The 26625-nt window shown below is 64.3% G+C and overlaps 2 protein-coding genes across 5 annotated transcripts in view; one reads left to right on the top strand and one right to left on the bottom strand.

Moving 5' to 3' along the window:
- Positions 1 to 7: 7 nt before the first annotated feature.
- Positions 8 to 13574, top strand: GET4 (guided entry of tail-anchored proteins factor 4). Of its 2 annotated transcripts, XM_070780364.1 has the most exons (9): positions 8 to 738; positions 4332 to 4410; positions 4619 to 4700; positions 5030 to 5179; positions 6703 to 6841; positions 8004 to 8144; positions 8344 to 8419; positions 8621 to 8693; positions 12951 to 13574. In XM_070780364.1, exons 1-9 carry the CDS (start codon positions 8 to 10, stop codon positions 13034 to 13036), a joined length of 1557 nt encoding a protein of 518 aa, XP_070636465.1. In that variant the 3' UTR covers positions 13037 to 13574. The 2 variants fall into 2 exon arrangements, with proteins under 2 accessions (XP_070636465.1, XP_070636466.1); XM_070780365.1 differs by lacking the exon at positions 8621 to 8693.
- ADAP1 (ArfGAP with dual PH domains 1) overlaps positions 13400 to 26625 on the bottom strand; it is a 35129-nt gene continuing 21903 nt past the window's right edge. For 2 of the 3 annotated variants that reach the window (XM_070780367.1, XM_070780366.1), the window contains exons 3-11: positions 25525 to 25616; positions 23520 to 23602; positions 18971 to 19083; positions 18326 to 18472; positions 16428 to 16511; positions 16105 to 16167; positions 15719 to 15790; positions 15311 to 15539; positions 13400 to 15230 (exon numbers count right to left, since the gene is read on the bottom strand). In XM_070780367.1, the coding sequence (XP_070636468.1) occupies positions 15202 to 15230; positions 15311 to 15539; positions 15719 to 15790; positions 16105 to 16167; positions 16428 to 16511; positions 18326 to 18472; positions 18971 to 19083; positions 23520 to 23602; positions 25525 to 25616 (912 nt within the window). In that variant the 3' untranslated portion in view covers positions 13400 to 15201. The remainder of the gene's footprint in view (positions 15231 to 15310; positions 15540 to 15718; positions 15791 to 16104; positions 16168 to 16427; positions 16512 to 18325; positions 18473 to 18970; positions 19084 to 23519; positions 23603 to 25524; positions 25617 to 26625) is intronic. The other variant, XM_019987372.2, reaches the window with a different exon arrangement.

Below are 26625 nucleotides of genomic sequence, written 5' to 3'. Positions count from 1 at the left end.
CGGGGCGATGAGGGAGACACAGCGCGTTGAGCGACCCCCTCCTCCGACCCTTTCGGGCCGGGGTCTTCGGGTAGCCAGCCGCGCGTGCGCGCCTACGCCGTGCGCGTCCCCCTGGCGGCGGCCGTGCGCGTCCTCGCCGCGCGCCCCAGGCGCAGACGTGTCTCCGCGTTTCCCACGGACCACCTGCGAGCAGTCAGCGGCGGGGTCGAGCGCTGTCCCCGGACTCCGAGCCGCCGGCACCCCGGTGAAGGGCTGGGAGCACGGTCTTCCCCGGAAAGCTTCAGTGTCTCGGCGGCCGCAGTCACTGCGGGGCGCGCCCTCCCGGCGCACTCACGGACGGACGGCGCATGCGGCGCTTCGGCCGCCGCCATTGTGGCGCCGCCCCGCCCCGCGGCGTCGCCCGCGGCCCCCGCCGTCCCCGCGTCCCGCCCCGCGATCACGTGCCCGCCCGCGCCCCGCCTCCCCGGCAGCGCGCGGCTCCTCGCGGGCCACCGTAGAGGGCATCCGGAGGCCGCCGGGACGGAAGCCGAGAGGCGCTGCCGACCGCGCCTGCGACAGCGTCAGCCCTGCGCGGAGCGCCGGCCCGATGGCGGCGGCGGCGATGGCCGAGCAGGAGAGCGCCCGGAACGGTGCCCGCAACCGCGGCGGCGTCCAGCGCGTGGAGGGCAAGCTGCGGGCCAGCGTCGAGAAGGGCGACTACTACGAGGCGCACCAGATGTACCGGACCCTCTTCTTCAGGTAGTCGCTGCGCCGCGGCCGCCGCCTTCCAGGGCTTTCCGCCCGGCCGCGGAGCCCGGCGCCCCGCCCCCGGCCGCCCCCCATTGGCCGCGCCGCGCCGCCCCGCACAGCCATTGGTCCGCGCCGCTGCCCGTCGCCTGGGCGGTGGGAGCGGGCGGCGGCGAGGCGGCCGGGGGCGGGCCGCAGCCTGGGAGCGACGCCGCGGCCCCTCACCCACCTCCGGGGCCCCAGTCCGGGCCCGGGCCCGCGGATTCCAGAGCCCGGCACAGAGCCCCGCCCGAGACTGGACCCCCCCCGACCCGTGCTCCCACCCAAAGCCCCGGTCGAGACCCCAGACCCAACCCGAAACCGCGACCGAGATGCAGACGGCCCGGGTTCCGGACCCTGGCCCGGCCGCTCTCCCCCTCCCCCGCCCTGAGCGCCGTTGAGCTTGAAACCCTCGCCCCGAGTCCCACGATTCTGCTCCCCCCGGGTCCGGCCGCGAGGCTGTAAACATATTTCTCCTCTGGCTGTGTCGCCCTTGCTCACCTTGTTACTAAACCGGCTGTTTCCATAAAGCCGGCTGTGCCTGTGCGGCTCGCTGGCCACGTGCGGCAGTTGAGCTTCTGGACTGAGTCCCTCAGGATGGGCTGTGAGTGTAAAAACTCGGCCTTCAAAAACTCAGCGCAGAGAAAATGTCAGGTAACTTCAGGAACTGCTGATCGCACGGTGAAGCGCCGCTCGGATGTATTGGATTAAATACGATGTCGGTTTTAGTGTGGCCTTAGGAGCTGTCCGTGCGCTGCCTAGCTCGGTTTTATTCTGGACTGCAGCGTGTCTCACCGTTTCTGCTGTCACTACAGCTACCGCTGTGATTTCTTAGTTGTTCCTGCGTGTGTCAGGCATTCCTGTATATTACACAAATGCAATCAGCCTTCAGGTTTCTTGCCAGAAAACATTTGGGCCATTTGTTAGCATTTAAAGATAATTTTAGAGGATTTAATCTGTTCTGCGGAATGTTTGTTTTTTTTTTTTTCCTAAACTGTCGCAGGATGGCAAATAGTTTGCTGTGATGTTTATGGGCAGTCAGGTCTGCCTTACACCATTTAGGCCTAGATATAAATTTTTTCTTTTAACAGCAAGTTGAATCAGTGTCTTGGAAACTCTGGTAGTACTTTTTGTTTTGGTTGTAGGTTGGTTGGGACGCAGTGCGAGTGTGCCTGCCTCAGGTCGTGTTTGGGCTCGGTGGCCCAGAGGACCAGGTAGGAGGGAGTTAATTGTCCTTCAGGGGATGAGCCAAAGGTGTAAGCAGGTTTAAAGTCTGTAACGCGGAGCCTTCTGCCCGGAGCTCAGCCAATCAGATCTGTAGGATGGGAGCTTTGTAGCGCTTGAGATTTGCCAGGTGCTTGCTGTTCTCAGGGATTTGTATATAAATATTTGCCCCAGTGATTAATCAGCAAAACTGGATCGTCCCAAAAATAAACACAGCGTTCCTTGTTTTGAGCCAGTTCTCCAGTCACTGCTCTACCAGGAACGTGATTGTTGATTAGCTTTGAAGAGGCCTCCCTGTGCCCAGAGTTTGCTTTGTGGTGACCACCAGCCCTGCCTTGACTCGGATTCACATTTCCCCTCTGCTCAGTGACCTGTAACCCAGGACAACTTGCTGAACGTCTTCTCCAAGTCTTGGCTTCCTCTTTGGTCTTTGAGGGCTCCTACACGTGTTCAGGACTCCTGAGAAATGAATGGTCAGCTGTGGACCCAAGCAGGGTGGCGTTAGTGGGCATCCAGAGGGCCCAGCTGAGTCGGCTTGCAGGGTGCCATCCATGCTCAGACCTGCAGTTGCAGTCCTGGCTTAGAGCTCTGCGTGGCTGGCAGCTTCCAAAGAAGTCAGCTTCACTCTTCTAATGTCTTTTTATAAGTGCTTTTAAGCGTTTACATACATGTACAATTTGATGGGTTTTGATATATGTATTCACCCAAGAAATTATCACCAAAGTACTGAAAATACCCCTCATGCCCCAAAGCTTTCTCTTCTGCCTTTATAATGAATTTTTCACCCCTTGCCCCCAGGCATCCACTGATTTCTGTTATAAAACATGGGTTTGCATTCTCTGGAATTTTATGTAAGTAGCATTATATAGTATGTACTCTTTTTATCTGACTTTTCAAATTTCCTTAGCATGATCATTTGAAGATTCACCCCTACACGTGTCACTAATTAATTATTTTTGGGCGGTATTCCGTGGTATGGGTGGGCCACGTCTTATCCATTCACCTGTTGGATAAATGCACCAATCTGTGCTATTTTAATTCACTGACACTGTGTCCCCCAGCAGCTTGAGGAGAGGGAGAGGAATTGGGTTGGATTTACAGGGTGTGTGCTGCACAAGGAGGGCAGGAGCTGCTGGTTCCAAGGAAGGCCGAGCTCTGTCCCAGGTGCCACGGGCGCTCCTTTGTCTCTTCAGCCTTCTCTCTGCCGGGACAGGAGGGGGTCAGGCACGTCCCTCTGCGGCGCCCAGAAAGCACGTCAGGCTTTGGGGCACCTGTCACTGCTGTGGGGTTTCCAGCAGCAGGCGGCTCCAGACCCAAGGGGCTGGCTGTTCTCCCGCGGGCAGGGCTGCCCAGGACTGTGTGGCTGTGGTCACTGGAAACCGGAGCTGCCTGTCTGCCTCTCGGGCCTCCCGTCCCTCCCTGGCTTTTTAGGTGCTTATCTCTAGCTGTGCTTCAGGGGGAGGATCCGGAGCCTGTTGTGTCCCTGAAGCAGAGCCCACTGTGTGACCGTCTGTGCCATGGCTGTGCAAGGGCCTGTTTTTCCAGAAGCCCTGTGTCGTGTCCATGCCCGGCCCACACCCGCAGGTGCCCTGGGTGCTTCTCCGGCTGTGGGTTTCTCTTCCTGGTCCCACCCTGTGTGCTGAGGCTGAGGCTGCTGCTCCCGAGCCAGGTGCATAAAAGCCCTTTTCCGTGGTTGGTCCCGGCCTGAGCCGGAGGGCAGCCGGGCTCCCGTGTCTCCTCTCCTGCGTGCCTGCTGGCCGCACACCTCTCACATCTCTGACTCGGCTTGTGTGGGCTGGGACACAGGTCTGACCGGCTGGGCGGGTTTCCTGCCTGTTTGTCCCTGAGAGGAACACGTGGCCAGTGGACCTGGTGTCCTGTGCTCGGCTCAGGCCCCGGGTGGGCCACCCTGCCGCCCTGGATCTCTGTCTCGCTGGTTGTGGAGGAAGCGTCCTTTCTGTTCTGTGTGCACCTCGTTGCCCATCAGGTTCCTGTCCGTCTGCAGTTGGGAAGCCAGCTTTTCCCAACTCCTGTCCCCAGTGAGATGCGTTCCCGGTGGAAAGCACTCAGGGTGGAGGGGACGGCCTAGCAGCCCATCGGCCCCGACGCGTGGCCCTGGCCAGGTTCTCCCTGCCTTTTGCCACGGTCAGACGTGTGCATGAAGCCGGAAGTGGCCCCCAGCCCCTCTCTGGTCCCTCTGCTGAGCCCCCTGCCCTGCTCCAGGGAGGCGCTGCTGTGGTCGGAGAGGGTGCCCGCACGCTGTCACCAGACGGGGGTGCGGGGTGGCCGAGCTTAGCGGGCCTGTGTGGTGGGACCTGACGGCCCCGCCCTCTCTCCCGCAGGTACATGGCCCAGAGCAAGCACGCCGAGGCCCGCGAACTCATGTGCTCCGGGGCCCTGCTGTTCTTCAGCCACGGCCAGGTGAGCCGTCAGCGCGGCGCGTCCAGGGGGAGGTCTGGAGGGCGGCCCTAGCGTGCCCGTGTCCCGCCTCGGTGCTCGGAACTGTTTCTTAGGTGCGGTCGGTCAGTGGTTTTTAACTGGCAGCCAGAGCCACCGGCCAGCCTTCCCGCCTTCTGAAAACTGGCAGGAGCCTCTCTTCCCACTGACCAGCCTCCCTAACGTTTCACAGCAAAACAGCGCCGCTGACCTGTCCATGCTCGTCCTGGAGTCGCTGGAGAAGGCGGAGGTCGAGGTGGCCGACGAGCTGCTGGGTGAGGCGGCGCGAGCCCTACCGCGCGCGCACGCAGGCACGCACGCACATCTGCACGCGCGCGTTCAAGTGCTCATAAACTCACGCCTGCACGGACCCCGCGGAGGGCGCAGCGTATCCGCCGCCCGTTTCCCGCCTGCCCGCGCGGCTCGCGGGCCCCGCTGGGCAGGCGCCTGGTGAGGGCGGGCAGCCCCAGGGCCCCACCACCGTGCCTGCGCTGCTTCGCTTTTGCACCCGGAAGTGGCGGGTTTTCACTTCTTTGAGACGCCCGGTACAGAGCCGAAGCGGCGCGCGTGCCTGCGGCTCAGGCCTGTGTGCTGTCGTTTGCAGAAAGTCTGGCCAAGCTGTTCAGCCTGATGGACCCCAACTCCCCGGAGCGAGTGGCGTTCGTGTCCCGAGCCCTCAAGTGGTCCAGCGGCGGGTCAGGGAAGCTGGGCCACCCCCGGCTCCACCAGCTGCTGGCCCTCACCCTGTGGAAAGGTAGGCGTGCTTGGGTGGCGGCCGTGAGGCCGCGGGCCTTGGGCTCTGCATCCGCCGCCCCCGCCGGCTCGTCCGCACCCACCGCTCTCTTCTAAACGGGCAACCGCGGGCGGGGCGTCGCTGACCCGTGAACACAGCGGCAGTCCTCGGGGCCGGGTGGACGCGTGGCGGCCGCGGGCAGGGGCTGTCGCACCGCACCGACGGGCGGCCTTGTCCGCCCCCGCCTGTGGCGGTTCAGAAGACTTCGGCTAGAGGCCACTTTGCTCTGGACACGCGGGCCGGGCTGTGCCCGCGGGTTGGCTGGGCCCGCAGGCCCCTCTGCACTGCCTCGTCCGCCTGCGTGCCCGGCCTGCCCGGGTCTGCGGAGCCCGGTTTGTGCGGCCGGCGCCCGTGCAGAGGCCTTGCTGAGGTTAGGAGCTGTGTAGCTCTGGTACGCGTGTATTAAAGGTTTGAAGTTGAAGATCTGGGCATTTGAAGGGTCTCGGGCACAGACGGTGGGTGAGGTTGGCAGGACCCTGCGCACATGGGAGGCTGTGCTCAGGGGTGTTTGCAGGCCCCCCTGCGATGGGCAGCCTCCGGGGGGCGGTGTGGCGGGGCCAACGTCCTGTGCGAGGGCAGTAGGAGCCCTGGCCCCCTGAGGTCTTGTGCAGCTGCCTGCCCGGGGCTGGAGGGCCCTGGAGACTTGCCAGGTTTCTCCTCTCACCTGGAGGCTGTGAAACCTCTTGGGGTTGGGAGGAGAGGAGACTGAGGAGACCCCGGAACTAGCTCTGTGTTGGACGTGGCCAGGAGCTGGCTGTGACCTGGGGCTGCACTGGGCTGGGGAATTGCTGGAAGGTGGAGAAGGCTTAACTGGAAGCCGTGGAGCCTCCTCTGGAGGAGAGGGGCCCAGTGTGGCGCGTGAGTAGGACCTAGGGTCCCTGCCCTGTAGCTGGGTCTCAGCCTCTGTGCCACTGACCCTGGGCGTCCCGCCAGCGCTAGCTGCTGGGTGGTCTGGGGTTGGGGTTGGGTGCCATCAGCACCCCCAGCTGTGATGGTAGACAGGAGCGTCAGACATCCCAGAGTTGGGTAGGAGCTGAGTGGTTCTGGGTGGGAGCCACTGGCTGGAAGGTGGGTTGGGGGAGTGGGGGGCCTGTGTATCAGGGGGCCCCTTCACAGCTCCAGTCCTCTACTGAAACTGGGCAGGTTGGGACCGGGGTTACCCACCCAGAGGGTAGTAGCCAGTGTAGCGTCAGAGGCTCAGAAGAGCTGAGCAGCAGAGGACGGCTGGTCCCCAAAGAGCCCGCGTCCGGTCCTGCGTCCTCGTCAGGATGGCAGGCGTGGGCAGAGGGCCCCTGGGCTCCATCCCGCGTGCTGCGCTCCCGGGGGCCTCAGGTTCTGCCTCCCTGACTCGTTCCCAGCTGTCCCCACGGTGCAGGGGACAGTCTGGCCTCCACTGGGTCCACCGCCCAGGTGGAGTGTGCTGGCGGGACGGGGCCCTGTGCGCACAGCGCGCTCATGGCCGCTCCCCCGCGCTCTGTCCGCAGAACAGAACTACTGCGAGTCGCGGTACCACTTCCTGCACTCGAGCGACGGCGAGGGCTGCGCCAACATGCTGGTGGAGTACTCCACGGCCCGCGGCTTCCGCAGCGAGGTGGACATGTTCGTGGCCCAGGCCGTCCTCCAGTAGGTACCCACCGTCCCCCCCTCGTGTGTGGTCTCCCCGGGTCCCGGGCCGGCCTCTGGCCGAACCTCACGCCAGGACAGGTCTGAAGTCACTTGGCATCCCACACACGGCTCACGTCCCCAAGCGTGACTTTGCTGCTGACCTCTGGGGACTCCAGACCTGCCCTCTCTCAGGTCGACTTGTGATGTTTCTCTTGACAGTAGAAGCACTTTTTATGCTTTAAGTTGCTTTTTTGTTGCCATCGATTTTGTTTTCTCATTTATCCATCACGTCTGGTTGGGAGGGAGTTACTCTTTTGGTGGGACACATATTTACTGAATTTTCAGCTCCACCCTGGGACGTGAAGTGTCCGTATGACACGGGTTTTGTTGAAAGGCGGCTTGTCTTCCCAGACGTTTCGTGTGTCCAGACATAGTGATGGGGTGTCACCAGCCAGCTTCCCACCCAGCTCTGTATCTTTGCTCTTTTGCCCCAGTTGAGTTTTCTCTTTTGTGTTTTCTGGACAATTTATTTTAAGAACATTGTGGTATAGCAGACTTGCTGGAGGTGTGAGCACTGCGGGGAGCTCACGTGAGGTGACTGGAGCCAGCCTCTCCCCCCAGCAGACACACTACTGTTGTGAATGAGGTTAACCTTCCCAGAGAGGACTGAGATGTGGTGGCCAGGCCTCGGCCGGGCTGTGTCTCGTGAGCTGGGGGACAGGGAGCCTCGGAGCCCCACCAGCACCACTTGATGCTGAGCCTGCGACTCCGAGAACAGAGCTTGTTCACCGTGCGGAGCACCCTGGCCCCAGCTTTGTGCGCGGTGCCGATGTCCCCTCCGGCCTCCGCCCTTCCCTGCCCACCTGGCTGTGTCGTGGGCCCACGCTGCGCTGAAATCTGGCCGTAGACACGTCCTCCACAGGGAGGAGACCGGCGCTGGGCGGCATCCAGCCCGCGTGCTCACCGGCCGGGTAGGCAGGCGCTCGGGCTCAGGGAGCTGCTGCCCTCCCTCCTCTGCTGACCTTGGCTGGGTGCCCTCTGGAGTCAGTCCCCACGCTGTCAACCCCAGCTCCCTGCGCTGGGCCTGGCAGGCACCTTAGGTGGGCGGGGCGGGGGCGTGTGCCCCCGTCTGCTCCTCCTGCGGCTGGGTGCACCCACTGACCGATGTTCTTATTTCCAGGTTTCTCTGTTTAAAAAACAAGAGCAGCGCCTCGGTGGTGTTCACGACGTACACGCAGAAGCACCCGTCCATCGAGGGCGGGCCTCCTTTTGTGCAGCCCCTGCTCAACTTCATCTGGTTTCTGCTGCTGGCCGTGGATGGGTGAGTGTGCGCAGAGGTGTGTGTGGATGGGTGAGTGTGCGCAGAGGTGTGTGCGTGGAGGCGTGTGGTTGTGTGCAGGCACTGGAGGCGTGCACAGGCACGTGTAGAGACGTGTGGGAGTGTGTGTGGAGGCGTGTGGTTTCTTTTTCGATGCCCGTGGTCCCGCGTAGCATCAGTGTGGTGGCTCCTCCTGTTCCAGGGGGAAGCTCACCGTGTTCACCGTGCTGTGTGAGCAGTACCAGCCGTCCCTGCGCCGGGACCCCATGTACAACGAGGTGCGGGCCGGGGAGGGGGAGCTGGGGGTGGGGAGAAGGGGGCGGGGGGAGGAGGGGGGAGAAGGGGGAGAAGCTGGGGGGCGGGCGGAGAAGGGGGAGAAGCTGGGGGGCGGGGGGAGGAGGGGGGAGAAGGGGGAGAAGCTGAGGGGCTGGGGGAGAAGCTTCTGGGCACAGCCCCGGCTCAGTGCCCGCCCCCCGCAGTACCTCGACAGGATAGGACAGCTCTTCTTCGGCGTGCCGCCCAAGCAGACGTCATCCTACGGAGGCTTGCTAGGTGAGGGGGCTCACGGGTGGGGGGCCCGTGGGTGCAGCTCAGAGCACAGGGCGCGTCCGGGGCCTGGAGCATGTCCGACGCTGGCAGGAGGGCTGCTGGCCCATCTCCCCCCGCCCCCGCCCGGTGGCCCCAGCTCTCCACCTCCCGCGCAGAGCTGTAGGGCCTGTTGCCCCGATGAATACTCTCCCCTGGGCTCCTGTCGGCCGCAGAGTCAAAGCCGGGTGTGTTTTGTGGGAAAGCGCACGTTGCGTGCCGTTGCCCGCCGCAGCCGTGCCGTGGGGGCCGTGAGGCTGCGGTGGGCGGCTGGTCCTGGCCACCGTCCCACGCCGAGACTCTGGCCCCAGCCCGAGCGCCCCCCCTCCTGCCGGGCGCTGTGAGCCGACGCCGCCCGGGGCCGCCCTCGCGCAGTCGCGGTGTGTCCGGTGCCGGCTGCGGCAGGTGCCGTGACTCGCTTCCTCCCTGGGGTGACGTGTGGCCCGTCACGCGCATGGACCGCGTCTCGTTTATCTGTCCAGTCGGTGGGAGCGTGGGTTCTTCCCGTTGGCCCGCTGTGAATGTGGGCGTGCAAGTCATCTCTGTGAGGTCTTGCTTTCGGTGCTCCTGGGACCCCAGAAGCAGAGTTGCTGGGCCGGTGTGACGCTGAGCGCACACCCTCCTCCCACGGCGGCTGCTCCGTCCCGCACGGCCGCCGGCGGGGCTGAGGGGCTGGGACCTGCGCGTCCGCGTGCCCCGCGCCTGCTGCTGTTCGCTGGCAGCGGCGCCCTGTGCGTGGGCGCCGGGCCTGCGCTGCCGGGCGGCTGCATCTCCTCAGTGACAGCACCTTGTGGTTCTTCCGCGAGCTTGTCGGCCGTTGGTGAAGGTCTGTTCATGTCGTTCCCTGGCTTTGAGTACTGATTCCTCACCAGATGCGTGATTTGCAGCTGTCTTCTCCCATTCTGTGTGTTGGCTTTTTTTTAAGACCTTTTTTTTAAAGCAGTTTTATGTCCGAGCAAGATTAAGAGGGAGGTAGGAGGGTTCCACACAAGCACCCCCGCCACCCCGGCGCAGCCTCCCCCTCCAGCGGGCACGCCTGTCAGGACGCGCCTGCTCTGACGGGGCCTCAGCGCCAGAGCAGGGCACGTCAGGGTCACTGGTGTCTGTTCTGTGAGTTCGGACAAGCGTGCGGTGACGTGGACGCACCGTTACTGTCGTGCTGCCTGAAAACCCTCTGTCCGCCTGTTCTTGCCTCCCCTGCCTCGTCACCATTTTACCCCCTGGAGCGTCTTTTTTAAATTCTTAATTGGAGGATAACTGCTTTACAGTATCGTGTTGGTTTCCGCCGCGTCGACGTGAAGCCCTGGAGCGTCGTTTGATGCAAATGTTAAGTCTCCATCCTGTCCGTCATCCTGTCCGTCTGTTTCTCCTTGTTGCGTGTGCCTCTGGTGTCGTCTCCCAAGTTCAGTGTCACTAAGCTTTTGCCCTGTGGTGTAAGAATTCTGTTAGCTGAGGCCTCCGTGTGGGTCCTTGATCCAGTTTGAGGGGTCTTTTACGTGGTGGTCTGTGTATGTAACCATCCGGCTTTGTTGTTGGGTGTGTGGATGTCCAGTTTTCCCAACACTACATGCTGGAAGGACTGTCCTTTCCCCATCGAGTGGGCATATACCGCTTGTCAAAAATCTTTGAGCACGTACTTGAGGGTTCCTTTCTGGGTTCTCTCTTCCACTGGTTGAGGCGTGTCTTTATGTTCGAACCACACTGATTTGTTTACTTACTAAATTGTCTGCCTCTCTGCAAACCAGTAGACTGTTTCTTGCCCACCAGGCTCCTCTGTCCATGGGATTCTCCAGGCAGGCACACTGGGGTGGGTTGCCATTTCCTTCTCCAGGGGATCTTCCTGACCCAGGGATCGAACCTGGGTCTCCTGCACTGGCAGGCGGGTTCTTTACCACTAGCACCGCCTGGGAAGCCCAATCTTGATGACTGTAGCTTTATAGCAAGTTTTTAAACGAAAAAGTGCGAGACTTTAGTTTTGTTCAAGATTGTTCTGGGTATTTGAGTCCCTTGAAAGTAGATTGTTTTGGCTATTTGAGTCCATGTGAAATTTAGGATGGGTTTTTTATTTCCACAAAAAAATATTTTGGGGATTTGAGATTTCATTCAGTCTGTTGCCAGTTGTGGGTAGTATTGACATTTTAACAGTATTGAGTCTTTTTATCTAGGAACATGGGACGTGTCTTCACTTATGTGTCTTTCAGAAACGTTTCACACTTTTCATTGTGAAATCTTTCACCTCCTTGGTTCAGCTAGTTAACTGTTTTATTCTTTTTGATGCTGTTGTAAATAGAATTGTTTTTGTTTATTTTATACTCTTTGGAAATTTTTACATGTAAAATCATACCACTTGCAGACAGATAATTTTACTTCTTTTCAATTTGTAATTCCTTTTATTTTCTTGCCTAATTGCTCTGGCTAGAACTTCACGTTCAGTTGACCCTTGAACAGTGTGGAGAGGGGGCGCTGATTCCCTGAGCAGTCGAAAGCTGGTGTGTAATTTAGAGCTGGCCCACCATGCGTGGGTTCCGCCTGCTGCAGGTCGGGTGGGGCTTCAGTGTGAGCACACACAGTGCAGGCCGTTCAGGGCGCACCATGCCGAGTTGGGAGCAGTGGTGGGAGCAGTCCTTGGGTTTCGGGGCAGGAGCTCTGAGTGTCACTGCTGTGATGTTTGCTGTGGGTTCATACATGGCTGTTACCACGTCGCGGTGTGAGATGGTTTCCTTTCTTAGTGTTTTCAGGAGTGTTGACTTTGTGAAGCGCTTTCTCTGTGTCAGCTGATGGTCATTGGTCTGTTTCCTCTGTCTGTCGTGCTGTGTCACGCTGACTGACTGTCACATGTTGAGCCACCCTTGCATCCCAGGAGCAGACCCCACTTGGCCGTGGTGCCTGAGTCTCACCACGCTGCTGAACTTGGTTTGCTAGTGTTTTGTGGGGGTTTTGCATCGCTGCTCATAAAGGACGTTGGTTCGTAGTTTCCTTTCATTGTAGTGTCTTTCTGGCTCTGGCATTTGACGGACGGGTGCTCGTAGTTCAGGCAGTTTGACCAGTGAAGCTGTGAGGTTCTGGGACTCCCTCTGCTGGAGCCTGGAGCGTGTAGGGAGTGTGTGTCTTTGGCGCTGGCGGGTGCAGGCCTGGACGCTGCCTCTCGGGGCCAGGCCTCTCCCTGTCCTGCCCCGCCGTCCTGCTGCCTCTGTCTCGACTCCCGAGTCCTGGTTGACCTGCCCTCCAGCAGGGCAGGGGCCAGCAGAGTCCTGCACTCAGACCTGGGTTTTGACATCGCTAACGCTTTAGGTTTACTTTTAAGTAGATAAAGCGTGTCTTAGAGTCCAGATGTGCTGGGTCCCGCCACTGTCCCCGGGGGACATGCAGGCCAGGCAGCCTGTCTTAGCTTCCTTGGGGGGAACTTCACAGACAGGCCGTCACTTACTTCTCCATGAGCCCACAGCCCCTGTCCTTTGCTCTGGAGCTGCTGTGGGCCTCAGGGCCGCAGGCCCGGGAGAGCGAGTCCCTCGGCACGTCCCCTGCCCGGTAGGCCACCGCAGGCGAGCCTGCCCCATGGGGCTCTGCAGGGAGGCTGGGGTGAGTGTCGTCAAACGGGGCTGTCACTGGGAAAGCTCTCCGGTCTCCAGATCATTTGAGAGGCTGTTTCCCCTTAGATACAGGTTGGACTTGACCTGTAGGTGGAGTCTGTGTGGCGTGTCAGTGACGGGGTGAGGGCTGCTCCCCTTTTCTGGGCTCTCACCAGGGCCACTTGTCGTGGGGGCCGCGTCCAGCCCTCCCTCGCCTCGGCCTCGTCGGCAGCCCTGCCTTTCCCGCAGAACCTGTCCTGGGTCCGAGAGTGCGCCGTGGGGCGGGCTCACCCCCGGGGCACCACACGCCCTTTCCTGTTCCCTAGTGTGGGTTGGGTTCGGGCACTTGATAAACTTTGTGCCTGTATCAACGGAGGAGTGGTTCTTTGGGTAAAAACTAGCTGAAAAGAAGCGTCTGGCCCAGCAAGGCCCACAGCTGACAGCGGTTGGTCGCTGCCTGTGGCTTTAGAGCCGTCGCCCCCTTTACCCCTGCGGCACTGGAGAGGCGACCTGAGCGAGCGGCCGCTGGGTCCCTGGTGCCTCCAGGCCTGTGCTGGTGGCCGTGCGGGGCCCGCGGGCCCCCGGGCGGGCGGGAGGAGGGCGAGGGGCGGGGCCTCGGGGCGGGGCCAGGGCTGACGGCGCGCGCCCCTTCCAGGGAACCTCCTGAGCAGCCTCATGGGCTCCTCGGAGCAGGAGGGCGAGGACAGCCAGGACGACAGCAGCCCCATCGAGCTCGACTGACGCCCGCGGAGCCGCAGATTCAGCGGGGCCGGGGCGCGCGGGGGCCCAGGCCAGGCCGTGTACCTTGATGACCCCAATAAAGCGCAGGCCCTGCGGCGCCTCCTCCCGGCCCTCGTGTCTGGTTTGCTTGGGGAGGGCCCGGTGGGGCGGGGGGCCCGGCCACCGTGTCCCGGGGACAGCTGGGCAGCCGAGCGCCCGGCCACCAGAACGGCTCTCGTCAGGAGGCTGCGGGACCCCCAGCTTCATGGGGCGGCGTTACCATCGCCGGTGATGGAGGCCGTGACCTGACGGCTCGGGTTTACGCAGGTGAGCGGCCCGGGACGAGCAGGCCTGTGCCTCACCGACGCTGCACCAGATGCCCGGGACGGTTACAAAAGGGGAAACTTTATTTTTTCACAATTATGATAAGAGTTGTAGATTAATACCCGCTGATCATGCATGGGAAGGAACGCAGTACACAATTTTATTTACTGTAAAAATGGAATTTAAAGGAAGGTTTGTGTTCATTGTTGAGTTTAAATAAATCCTTTATACTGGGCTCAGCAGCAGTGGTCCTTTCTGAGGGAGCTCCTGGGGCTGGGTGTGGGCGGGGAGAAGCGGCCTGGATGCCCCGTGAGGCCCGCGGGCGCTGGGACCAGTGTTTTTCCAGCTCTGTCTGGAGTGTGTCCTTGGTGGGTGGCAGCAAGTGGCCAGTGTTGGGAGAGTGTCATGGTTTTAGGTATAAACAGTGTTGTACTTAAATCTGCGGACAGGTGAGCGGCCGGTGGGGCTGGGTGCCCTGAGCCCTGGTCTCATCCGAGCAGGAGATGCTGTGATGCCTGCACGCGGGCTGTGTGCCTCTGACTCCGCACCGCCTCGTGGGTTCTGCTTTTTCTGAGAGAGTCTCCCTGCTGGCTGGTCATGCAGCTGTTCTTTTCTAGAACTTTCCGGCAGAGCACATGGGCGTGCACACACACAGACACAGGTGTGCAGAGCCCACACCGACAGAGCAGGCTGCCACAACCCAGGGCCCGAGGCTGAGTCCTGGGCAGCCCTGCGTGGTCAGGAAGATCTGGGGACCCTGGGCGAGCCCTCCTGCCTGCTCTGAAGTTGAGGACCTGGGCTCCCCAGGACCAGGACTGGAGGAGCCGCCGGAGGTCTGGGGAGACAGAGCTCTGGCCCTGGGTGACCTCACAGCGGTCCTCGCCTTGCCCAGCCACCTTGGTGACCCCTGACTTGGCGAGCCCTGGCAGTGGCCCCGGTGGAGGGGGCTTTGTGCTGCCTGCTGGACCCTGCAGCCCCTGCCCAGGGTCCAGGTTTGTGACGAGTCTGCACTGTGGGTGCTCGCGCAGGTGCAAGGGCAGGCCGGCTCACAGGAGGGCGCCTGTCCCCATCCCTGGCTGTGGGCCCACAGGCCAGGCCAAGGCCCGGTGCCCTCCTCTCGGTCCCAGCAGCTGGTCCAGGTGCCCTGGGAGCATGTGGCCACAGAGGACAGCACCCAGATGACCTGCCGGTGACCCCCACACACGTCCTGCTCCACCACGGCCCTGCCCCCCCACCCCGGGCACACAGGGAGGCTTGGGGCGGTTACCACTGTCCGGCATCATGCTGGGCTGCAGATGTGAGCTCGGCCCAGGCTCCATCCTCCGAGGGATCAGAGACAGGGCAGGCAGAGACCGGGGGGTCACGGTCAGCGCGGAGTCCTGAGCCGGCGTGGCAGGCGCCCAGGGACAGCCAGGCCTGAGGCCTGAGGCCCTGGGGCTCCTGCCTTGGGGGCCCAACCCCCCAGACCCACGCATCCATGTGGGTCAGCTCACTGAGGATGGGTGGGGTCCACGGCTGCCGCTCTGGCCCCCAGGCCCCCAGGACAGACACGGTGGGTTTCAATAAATATGTGTTGGGAAGGGGCATGCAGGCCGGCTCTGTCCCCACGGCCCAGCTGCCTGGCGGTGGGGGGGTTCCCGCTCAGGTGGGCAGTGGCAGCTTGGGGCTGGTCCTTAGAGGAACGGGGGTCTGGCGGGCAGAGATCAGTGGGGGGGCTGTGGGTGTCCCATGGGGGGTGGGCCAGCCCACGAAGGGTTCCAGAGACGGGTGCTCGTGGCTGAAGCTCAGGCCCCGTTAGCCGCGGCCTCCTGCAGCCACATCTGGGCAGTCCAGAGTCCTCGGGCCTCCGGGACCTTCTCGTGCTAGGGCTTGTGCTTGAAGTGGGCTTCCACTGCAAAAGGACAGGGCCCCGCAGGGTCACGGCCACGTGGGGCCGCCAGGCTTCCCCCTTGGCCGGCCCACCCGCCTCACCTGCGTACTCCTGGGGCAGCATGGGCCTGTCCACCACTTTCCGGAGCGCCTCCATCCACGCCCGCTGCTCCGACTCCGTCTCGCAGGCCAGCAGAAACCGGCGCTCTGGCGTGACAATGGTGATCCCGTGTGGCCAGTGGTGGCCCTGGGTGGATGGTGGGAGCCCGTCCAGCACCGTGTAGCCGCTCTCTCTGCTGCCGATGAAGACTTCCCCGCGGGCGAAGGCGTCCTGGGGGGGCACCGGGGTGCTGCACGGGGCGGCTGCTCCTGCCTGAGTCACTCAGCTGCGTGCAGCCCCCAGCCCGGCCCGCCCCCTAGCTCACCCAGCAGACCACCTGAGCCCGCCTGCCTTGCGGTGGTGGGAGGGCACAGCCACACCTCAGGGGCCTGGGGCGCGTCCGGCCTTACCAGCGGGTCCTTGAAGTACATGAGCCTGCGGTCGTCCATGGTAAACCAGCGCTTGCGGAAGCCTTCTGTCTGCTGGGGGGCGAGGGCACAGGTCGGCCCGAGGCCGCGCCTCCCCCGGTGCGCCACCTGGTCCTGGAGTCTGGACCCCATGCCTGCCCGCCCCGCCCCGCAGCGGGGACCCCGGGTGCACAGGGGCGTAAGGCAGGGCTCGCAGCCGACCAGACCGGACCCAACGCCCCAGGAGCGCGGTCAGTGGAGCCCACGCTCACAAAACACACGGTGGGGTTGCCGGCACTTAGCCCCCACTGTGTTCCGCCCAGCCCTGGGTGACAAGGATGGGGCCTCGCTGTGAGGCCCAGGCGTCCAGGGCGCTGGGTCAGACCCACCTTGGGCCCCGTCTTCTCCATGTAGCCCTCCTGAAGGTAGTTCCTGGACAGCTTCGGCACCAGCTAGGGCAGAACCACGTGGTGTGGGCCTGGGGGCCTCCCCGCCTGCCCACTCACCCCGCCCCGCACCCCCCCCCGCCTTCCTTCCCCCTCCACACTGACGCTGAGACCCCCCGGAACAAAACCCCGTGGTCTCCAGGGACTTCAGGCCACTTGGCGGCCAGGGTCTCTGGGGGCAGCGTGGCCCTCGGTCAGCCCCTAGCCGCCCGTCCCGGCCGAGGGCACACGTCCCGCCCGGGGTCACAGGGAGCACGGCCACTCACGTCGGCGTTGCTGGCGCCCGGGAAGGCCACCTGCAGGTAGTGGAAGCGGGCGGCGCGCAGCGCGTTGAACCAGTCCACCATCTCCTGGGGGCAGAGGCGGGGTGAGGGCCGCGCCAGGGCCGCCACGTCCCCCAGCCCCGCCCGCCTGCGGCCCTCGGGCCAGCGTGGGTGCCCACGGACGGCCTCCGAAGCAGGCCTGGGCGGTGGGCTGCGGCCGGGCTGCCCCTCAGCCCCGCTGCTCCGGGCCTTTCCTCAGACGCGGCTGTTTTTATGACCGGACGTTGGCCCAAGGAGGCGCGTCTGTTATGGACCCACGCACAGCCTGCTCTCACCAGCTGCACCAGTGTTCTTAGGTCAGTCTCCCAAGGCACTTGAGATAAAAGAAACAGTGGGACCTAATCAAACTCCAAAGGAAACTGAACAAAATGAAGAGACAGCCCGCAGGCGGGGAGGAAATGTCTGAACAAGGCAACCGATGAGGGCTTAGTTCCCCAACATCTACAGACAGCTCATATAACTCAGTGACAGAAAAACAGCCCAGTCAAAAAACGGGCAGAAGACCCAGACAGACATTTCTCTAAAGAAAACGTACAGGTGGCCAAGAGGCACATGGAAAGATGGTCAGCGTCACCAGTGATCAGAGAAACGCACGTCAAAACTGGAGCGGGGCGCCGCCTCGCACAGTCAGGACGGCCGACGCTGGGCAGTTACAGGTAACCTGCTGCAGAGGCTGGGGCGGGGGGCTCCATCACCCATGTGGGCGTAAACTGGACATGTGGACAGCAGTGTGGAAGGGCCTCAAAAACATACGAGCCTGCTCCTGGGAGCAGAGAGGAAACCGACTCAGACAGACTCGTCTGGAGACACACAGGCAGCCTGTGTGTCCACGGGCAGATGAGTGGGTGAAGATTTGTACACACACGATCAGCCGTTTTAGAACGAAATGAACGCCATCTCAGCAATATGGCTGCACCCAGAGAGTAACTAAGGAAAGACAAACACGTTCGAAGTCACTTAACACGTGGCATCTAAACACGGCAGAAACGAGCTTTCAGGAAACAGAGCCTCGCAGAGAACAGACCCGCGGTTGCCGAGGAGGGGGTGGGAAGGGTGAGCCGGCAGACGAGCCTGCAGGAACGTAAGGGCAGGTCTGTGCAGCTCAGGGAGCCTATCCTGCACCCGGTGACAGCCCGTAGCGGACGGGAACGTGAGAAACAGCTGTGCGTGACCGAGTCCGAAGACACCCACACTGTAAGGCAACTACAGTTCAGTAAAATTAAAAGACAAAAACATGAAACCCAGGATGGGCTAAAACAGGGAACCCAGGAACGAACTCGCGTGTTCACTGGTTTCTGGAACAGTATCAAGACCGGCCGTTGGGAGAAGACAGTCTTTTAAACCAACTGCTGGGAAAATGAATGTCCACACGCCAGAGAATGAGGCTGGACCCTTACTCAACCACAGACGAATCAAGGACTGAGACGTGAGTCCCCGACAGTAAAGTTTACAAGAACACGGGGCCACGGCACGACTCGGCAGCGACTTCCTGACTATGACCCCAAAGGCACACGCGGCTGAAGGGAAACGTGGTTATTTTAAAATACTGAGCGTCAAAAGACTGTGTGCTGTGTACAATCCACACAACGGCCGGGCGCATGGAGATCATGCCAGAGAGACACACGGAGGCCAGGCCTGGGGGTCTGCTCGGAGGCCCAGCCTCGCCAGGTGGGGACGCAGATGCCCGCCCTGGGGCAGGGCTCCGCCAGCTGCCACCCCTCCTCTCCCTGGGGCTCCTAGGTCCCCTCTCCCACGGGGCCCAGCCAGCTCCCACGGCAGCCACGCTGGCGGTCCGGCGGCCGGACAGGCTCTCCTCGGCCACTGCTCGGCCGTGCGCCCACCTTCCCGTCCTCGTGGTAGACGAAGATGTTGCGAGTGCTGTTATCCTTCAGGTAGGTGACCTGCAGGCCGTGCGGGTGGCCGATCTTGGCCGGCTGGAAAGTTGCGTTCAGGTGCTCGATCTTCATGACGGCCTTGGGCTCCTTGGCCTGGGGAGCAGGGCCAGGCCTCAGCATTAGGCAGGCATGGCGGGCTCTGCGTGCTGGCCCCACACTTGGGTGCCCTGTGGCTCTGAGCAAGTTACCTACACTTTCTGGGCTGGGCTTCCCAGGAGCTGCGAGGGTGGGCCCTGTGGTCCACCCCACGCTAGGCCGGGTGCCCCCTTCCTGCTCCCCACCCTGCCAGCCTGACCTCTCCCCTCTCCTTGTCGTGGGGCTGCAGATGCCCCGGTGCCATCGGGCAGGGCCGGCCAGCCCCTCCACACACTGCCCAGGGTCCCCCTGACGTGCCTGCAGGGTGCCAGTCCCCTGTCCCTCGAGGGCCTAGGAGTGCCCCCAGCATCACCCACACCAGAGGGAGTGGCTGTGACCAGCGGCGGGCGGAGGATCCCCACGGGGGCAGTGTTTCCCAGGAGAGCGCGGGGCAGCTGGCGGTGCGGCACCACAGTGCCAGGCCTAGGTGGGGGGCTGGCCCCTGAACCCACTCACATCACTCCTGTTGAAGTACTTCAGGGCCCCCTCACGCTCCGTCAGCACGAACTTCCGGCTTAGGAACTGCCCGTTGTCCCGGCCGCGTTTCCAGAGAAAGCCTTCTCGGTAGCCTGGGGGGAGGGCATGGTTGGACAGCCGCCCCAACGAGGGGACCGGGTGTTCGTACTCCTGTCCGGGGGGCTCCCGAGTGTCTCTGGACCCTGGGCCGCCCTCTTCCTTTTGCTGGGTGGGCGGGAGGCACATGGCGCCCACAGGTTCTGCGGGCCTGGGCCTGGCGGTGGCCAAACACCCAGACGCGAGAGCACCACGGGCCCAGAGAGATGGGGCGGGGTGAGAGGCGAGTTCGGACACACGACGCCACGACGGCCTCGGCCAAGACCCGGGGAGCCGGCCCTGACCTCCGGGCCCGGGCTCTGTCATGTGGCTCCGAGGTACAGACTGCGGTCAGGGCCACAGCGGCCGGCGGGGGAGACGGACAACAGGGGCTGCGTCCGCCCCGACCCCTCTTGCCCTTTCTTTCCCCTTTGCCTGTTCTGGGCCCCTGGGTGAGCGTCACAGGTCGGGGCCCCCATGTGAGCGTCACAGGTCAGAGCTGGGCCCCCGTGTGGGTGTCACAGGTCAGGGCCGGGCCCCCGTGTGGGTGTCTCAGGTCACGGCCCCCATGTGAGCGTCACAGGTCAGAACTGGGCCCCCATGTGAGTGTCACAGGTCAGGGCCCCCAGCTGGCCCTCTGAGCCGGCCGTGCCCGGTGCTGCCCTCTGCTGGCCATGACCGCAGGCTGCAGCTGTCCCAGTCGGGACACTGTGGCGAGGTGCTGACCCCGGAGCCTCCAGCTCCCTGCCCGCCGCCCGCCCTGGACACCACGGACACGGGGCGTTTCTCTGCGCTCCAGACATCTATAAAAAGGCGGCCTCCTGGCATCGGGGCCGCTGGCCCTCTCAGTCCGCAGTGCGACAGGCCAGGTGGGGCCCCCGCCCACCCCCCACGACTCGGAGAGCCCCTGCCGCCTTGGAGCCTGGGACAGGCCCAGCCCCGTGCCCTGCACACAGCACCGGTGCCCCGTGTGTGCTGGAGGACAGGGCCACCACCACGCCCCCAGCTCAAGCCTGGCACGTGTGCTGACTAAACGAGCGCTCCGCCAGGGCGAGGCTCCCCCTTGCCGGCCTCCCCGACCCTGAGTCAGCTACAGAGAGCAGCACCCGAGGAACAGCTCTTCTGCGAGGATGGTCCCAGCCAGCACCCTGTCCACACGAGACACGGCCAGCCAAACACGCACTCAGCGGTCTCGTGGCCCCACACGGGTCTCCAGGACCGTCCTGTGGTCACCCCTCTGCCGAGGATGCGGCTGAGGCCGGCAGGAGTCCTGTCCGAGGCCGCTGGCCAGCGAGCGTGCAGCTGCTGGCCAGGCCCACCAGGGGGCAGCAGCACCTCGGCCGGCCTGGGCTGGGGCATCCCTGCTGTGGCCCCGATGGAGCTCCAGCCGGTCACCCCAACCCCGCTGACCTGCCGCGGCCAGCCCAACGGGACGGGCCCCCAGGCCCAGCAGCGAGCCGCCAGGAGGCCTGGGTTTGGGTGTGTGGTGTGGCCGCGGTGTTTCCGGGTGGGCACTCGCCAGCCTCCGATGCCCCCGGGTCATGGGTGGCTCTCAGGCCACAGTTTGAAGCCCGCGGCCAAGCCACGCTCTCTCTGCACCCCTGCCCCGTGACGCAGGACGCAGCAGCCCAGGCCCTGCCACGGGCACCGCCACCCAGCACGCCCTGGGCTCCAAGCCGGGCCCCCGGCCACCCGCCCACCAGTAGGCCCAGCCCAGGGGCCCCGAGCATCACCCACTCACAGCCCACACTAGGGCCCCGGCTGCGTGCGGCATGACCGTCTGCTCCCAAAAAGCTGGCCAGTGCCAGGGCAGAGGCCACAGGGTTCACTCAGCATTTACTGAGTGCCAGCTGCGTGCCCCACGCAGGCTGCCCCCCGCTCAGCAGCCACCTCTGCTCAGCAAGCCCTGCGCGGAGCAGCCAGGATGCGGGCAGGGGCTCTGGGCTCCAGTGCTGCCCACCCCAGGGATGACACACGGGAGCCAGCTCCCCGGCTGACCGTCCCCCGAGGGGACAAGCACTGTGCAGCCTCTCGTCGAGCTCAACACACACGTCCCCGCGGCCCTGGGGCCTCGGTCTCCGAGGGGCTGGACCTGTGACTCCGGGCATGCTGTGACAGGCGGCCCTCGGGACAACAGGGGCCCTGTTGCCTGTGAAAGGCGGCCTTTGAGGCTCGGTGCAGGCGGGGACAGTCTGGGGACAGAGCCAGGAGCAGCCGGGACCTGGGGTCAGCCGGCCGAGGGGCCTGTGGGCAGCGGGAGGCACGGCCTGGCCCAGGCACCCCGTATCTCTGCCACATTATCTCAGGGCAAGTGCCTCCCACGCCCGGACCTTGGCCAAGGGCAGCATGCGGGCACCTACTGCCTCGCCTGCCGCCACAGCAGAGCCGTCGAGCCGGGCTGGCGCCTGCGGTCCTGCCCACGGCCGCGGCCTCATGCTGGGCTCCCTGCCTGACGGGGGCACGTCAGCGTCCCAGGGAATGCCAACCGTGACCCGGGAAGTCACCCCTGTGCCTCTGTCCTCACGGGCACCTTGTCCATGGTGGCTTCTGGGCGGGATGATGCCCACCCCGCCTCGCGCTCGGGTCCCTGGATCCTGGAACATGCAGCATCCACCCGCTGCAGACCCCACACACTGCCCACGCAGCTGCTCAGGTTGCCTGGCTCAGCCCGTGTGCCCTCCCTCCGGGCCGCGGGCCCCCTTCCCGGTGGCCATGGGTGTGTCGGCCCCCCGTGCGTGGGAGAGGCCCCCGGGAACCCCGGCGCTCCTCGCAGGGGGCTGCACCTTGAGGAAGACAACCGGCCGGGGCAGCTGCTCCACCACTCTGGACTGCAGGGAGGCGAGGGCTGGGGAGAGACGGGGGCACGGGGAGGTGTGGGTGGGGGCCAGGGGGCAGGACACTGGGGGCTTCGGGCCTAGCCCCCTCCATGCGGCACAGTGCGGGCAGGGCTCCAGTCTCAGGGTCTCCGGCCAGCCAGGTGGGCAGCTGTGGGGAGCCGTGCCCTGGGTGTCCTTAGCCACCACTCTCTCCCCGGGAGACCTGGGGAGGCAGGCTGGGAAAGGGAAGCCCCACCGTGACCACAAGACAGGCTACTCAGGGCCACACTCAGGGCAGTGCTGGGCACCTCCCCACAGTACCCTGAGGGGGCTTTGCCCCAAGGGGGCTTGCAGAGGGCTCCCATGGGGTCCTGCACACGCGGGACACTTCTGAGAATCTCAGGGCACCCAGAGCTCCACTGGGCGAGGGGGCTGGGGGACCACAGGCTTGGATTCTCAGGGCTCGAGGCGGTGGCATTTACACTCTGGGGGGTGCTGGCTTTGAAGAAAAGAGAAGAAAGCCTGGCCAGGGCTCACTGCCCTGAGCCCGGGGGCAGAGACGCAGCCAAGGCCAGGGCCTCCCTACTCGGGGCCGAGTGCTCGGAGAAAAGGGGGTGGCCTCCCGCAGAGGAGCTGATGCCTGGTGGGAGCTGTCCCCCACGAGGCCCACACCGTGCCCAGCGCGCCTCCTGGCAGCCGGGGGAAGTGGGAGGCGAGGGTGTTCCCAGCCCAGGCGGGAAGTCTGGAGCTGCCGCAGGGAAGCCTCCTCTGGGGGGCTGCTGCCACCCGAGGCGGAACCAGGGGAAACGGGCCGCGTCCTCAGGGCACTGACCGCTGACTGAGCCCTGGGGTCAGGCTGGGCCTGGAGCCAGCGCCACTGCGAGCCCACCCTCCTGTCTGCCTGACGCCCACTGGGCTAGACCCTCACAGCCAGAGGTCCTGATGCAGGAACAGACGACACCCTGCCTCTGCCTCTGAACCGAGGCCACACGCCACACATTCCAGACCCCTGAGGGGTTTGTACCTGGGAGACGGGAGACGGGCTGTGGGGTGAGCGTCCCGGGGCCTCAGGCAGGACGAGTGTGAGTCCTGGGGCTGAACAGGGAGCTGCGCCCACGAGCTCGAGGCTCTCGGGCAGCTGAGTCAAGGCCACAAGCCAGTCCTGCAAGGGCCTGCCAGGCAGGAGCGGGGCGCACACAGAGCCCCTCGGCCGACAGACTGTGCAGGGGCCGGGCAGGAGCGGGGCGCACACAGAGCCCCTCGCCCGACAGACTGTGTGGGGGCCGGGCCCCCGTCAAAGCAGCAGAAGCCCCTGTGCTGACCAAGCCCCCGGGGCCTGGCCCACCCTCTCCAGGCCCACCTGGGCCCCAGGCCTGTCCACACCCCTGCGGACAGCCCCACCCGCCCTGCGGGGGCACAGGCACAGCCCCCAGAGGGCCCTGGGCAGCCCCACCCTCAGGCAGGTTCAGGGCGGAGCTGTGAGCAGCTGTAGGGCCCTTGCGGCCAGGTCAGCCAGCCGGTGTTGAGGGCCGGTGGACGGACACAGGCCCAGACACTGAAGCGGCCGCCCAGGTTCCTTGGGGCCCTGCTCCAGCTCTGGGGGGCAGGGGCGGACGCCCAGCTGCGGGCAGCCTCACCTGCAGAGTAGGGCTCCTGCCGCTCGGGGTGGGCGAACTCCTGCCGCTCATACTTGGCCCGGATCCACTGCTCCCGCAGGAGTCTGAGAAGAGAGGGCACGTGCTGGGCGACACTGGCCAGAGCTGCCCAGGTGAACTTCTGACAAGCAGGCGGGCCAGGCTCACCCACTGAGGGGGGCACCCCAGGCCACGGCTGCCAGGAGCAGGGGTCCCAGCCCGCCCCACTCACATGGGAAGCAGGAGGGGCCAGCTTCCAACAGAGGCCAAACGGGGTGCTGGCCTGACCTCCCCCAAACCCGAGGTCAGGCACCAGGGACACGGGAAGGGAGCTGGGTCCCCAGCCGCTCTGGGTCACGGGCCTGCTGCTACAACTGACCGCCTCCCTGGGACCTGATCCTCCCTTTCCCCAGACGGCAGGGGGAGGGGAGGGCCCCGGGTCCAGAGACCCCACTCAGGCCAGACTCTGGCCTCCTGACTCACCACCTATTTCATCCCAACGGCACCCCAGAGCCTTTGCCTGTGGGAGGCTGCTGCAGCCCCTCCACTAAGTGGATATAGCTGGAGGTGCACTCCACACCAAACACGGGCATTCACACGCCCCGTGCACCCCTGCACGGCACTCCACAGGGCACATGGGCATCCACACTCCCTCCACTGCTGCGTGGCCTCCATGGTGAGCTCAGCTGTCAGCCCCCATACCCTCCTGGTCTCATGGCTGCCTGGTCAGGTTCCCTTGTTGATACCAGCCCAGTGAGGGGCCTCTCCCAGGACCCCATCCCTCCCGGCAGACCCAAGCACCTGAGTCTGGGGAATGCAGTGGGCTCGGCTCCTGTGAGCCTGCACCCAGTAGAGGTTTCCCGAAAGTGGGGCCCACTGGGATTCAGAGCACCCTCCCACTGGGGCCGCCAGGTCAGCCGAGAGGCCTTGACCACACGGCCCTGCCGGGGCACCTTGCAGGGACCAGGCCCGTGGGAGTCTGTCCATGGCGCCAGCTCAGTGGGGACGCAGCCATGCGTGCAGGTGGGCTGACCGCAGGAGAGCTGCTGACCTGCAGATTCACAGCCGGACAGAGCGGCCGGGTTGGGGGCGCCAGGAGGGGCGGGGCCGAGCAAGGGGCCCTGCCCACGAGGGCTTGAAGGGCTGGACACGGTGTGCAGAGTGGGGTCAGCCCCCGGCTCCCCACCTGTCAAGCGGGGTCTGAACTGGTGGGGCTGAACACCCGCCTCAGGTGGGTCACCGCTCCCAAGCCCGCTGTGGCAGCCAGCAGCCCCTCATCTTCCAGCCCTCATCGCGCAGAGCTAGGAACACACGAGCCCTGCATGCAGCCCGGGTCCCGGTGTCGCGGGCAGGGTCCCCGGGGTGTGGGGTTCACCAAGTGAGTCGGGGCGACAGCACTGAGCACCAAGGAGGAGGTGCCGCCCAGGGGTGGGGCCGGACGCGGGGGCCTGGGCTGAGGGCAGGCTGCGGCCCTGCCGTCCATCCCAAGAGAGGGACAGCCCAGGAGGAGCCTCGTCACAGGGCCTTCCTCTCCAAGCTGGTGCAGAGCCCGACATGGGGGCCTCCCCCAGGGGCTGGGGTCCCAACCTCACCCCAAGCACCTCCCCTGACCTCCGGAACCTTTCTGAACCCAGTGGAGCCCAGGAGTGCCCACGGGGTGGGCAGACAGGGAACCTGAGGCTCAGAGAGGTTGGTGACTAGGATCGTGTGGGGTCATACCCCTGACCCTCCCCGTGTCCATGTCCTGGGCACCAAGCCAGGTGGGCCGCATGCAGGAGCGGCTGCCCAGCAAGCCCTCCAGACGGCCGGGGGCGCCACAAGGATCCCTGGACCCAGGCTGAGGTTCCCGCAGGGACCTGTACCGCCCGGGAGCCCAGGCCAGCTGTCCCCACCCTGCCCGCCACCGTCACCACACCAGGAACCAAAATGAAGCGGGAGGCACCTGGATAGGGCTCCCGGACACGGGCTGGCGCAGAGCAGCGGCGCGGACGGGCCCCTGTGTACTCACGGGCAGTCGGAGGCCGAGGGCCGGTAGTAGAAGGGGGGCACTCTGGACTCGAACGTGGCTCTGGCGATGGCGTTCCCACGGGAGGCCATGAACTGCAAGAGAGACGGTGTCAGGCCCCGAGCCACAGCTGACCTGGGGCAGGGGGGCTGGCCACGGGGTGGGGGAGCTGGGCACTGCCCTTCCCCGCGGGCGGTGGGGCCCCGGCCCCCCAGAAAGGGCCCCTCAGGTGGGAGGCCCCGCCCCCGCCCCACATCTGATCCCACGGGTCCCGGGGCACAGAGGCCAGACCGGCCCGGAAGCCCACGTCCTGTGAGGCGGCCAGGCTGCAGAGACCAGGCAGGGCACTGCAAGTAGAGAACGAGCCTGCGGGACACAGACAGGGTGCCCTGTGGGGTGGGGGCGACGGGGGTCTTTGGAGCAGCCGGTGTGCGGGGAGTCTGGGCACGGAAATAGCACGAGCGAAGGCCCTGAGGTGGAGTGAGCTGGGTGAGCCGGAGGGGAAGCCCTTGGTGTTGGTGCGGGGGGCTTCCCGCAGGGCCTCAAGGGCCAGGGGTGGCACAGGTCCCCGGGGCTCCAAGCCCACCCTCTCAGTCAGGGCACCGAGGACCGTCCGGCCGAGGGTGCACAGGATGACCGGCAAGAGCCACAAAACGATGAGACCCTTCAGCGAAGGCTAGGACCAACGTGGGGTCCTCAAAGCAGAGGCTTCTCCGCACAGAGCACCCGCCTGGTCCAAGGCCAGCTGAGGACAGCAGCCGGACGTCATCGCTGAGGGCCAGCGGGGTGAGGGCCCTCAGGCTCCACAGAGAAGCCTCCGAGCGCCCCCGGGAGCAGAGCAGACGCTGAACAGACACGCCAGCTCTGGGTGAGGGAGACAGAAAGCACGCCGTCTCCTTATGTTGATCTACTTTTAGCAATTCTCAAAAAAGAAAACCAGGAATAGAATTTTCAAGAGCTAGAATGATTCTAAAGTTCACTTTAAAGCTAACAAGCAGAAGAAAATTGTGAGAAGGAAGACGCTTCCTAGCAGATATTAAAGCCTATTATAAAGCTACCGAGTCAAACCGTGCCAAGAAGAAAACCTCACAGGTCCAGAAGCAC

The sequence above is a fragment of the Bos indicus genome, chromosome 25 (genome assembly GCF_029378745.1).
Source record: "Bos indicus isolate NIAB-ARS_2022 breed Sahiwal x Tharparkar chromosome 25, NIAB-ARS_B.indTharparkar_mat_pri_1.0, whole genome shotgun sequence".
Lineage (NCBI taxonomy): Eukaryota > Metazoa > Chordata > Mammalia > Artiodactyla > Bovidae > Bos > Bos indicus.
The sequence above is the reverse complement of the archived record's forward strand: the minus strand, read 5'-3'. Positions and strand labels throughout refer to the sequence as shown.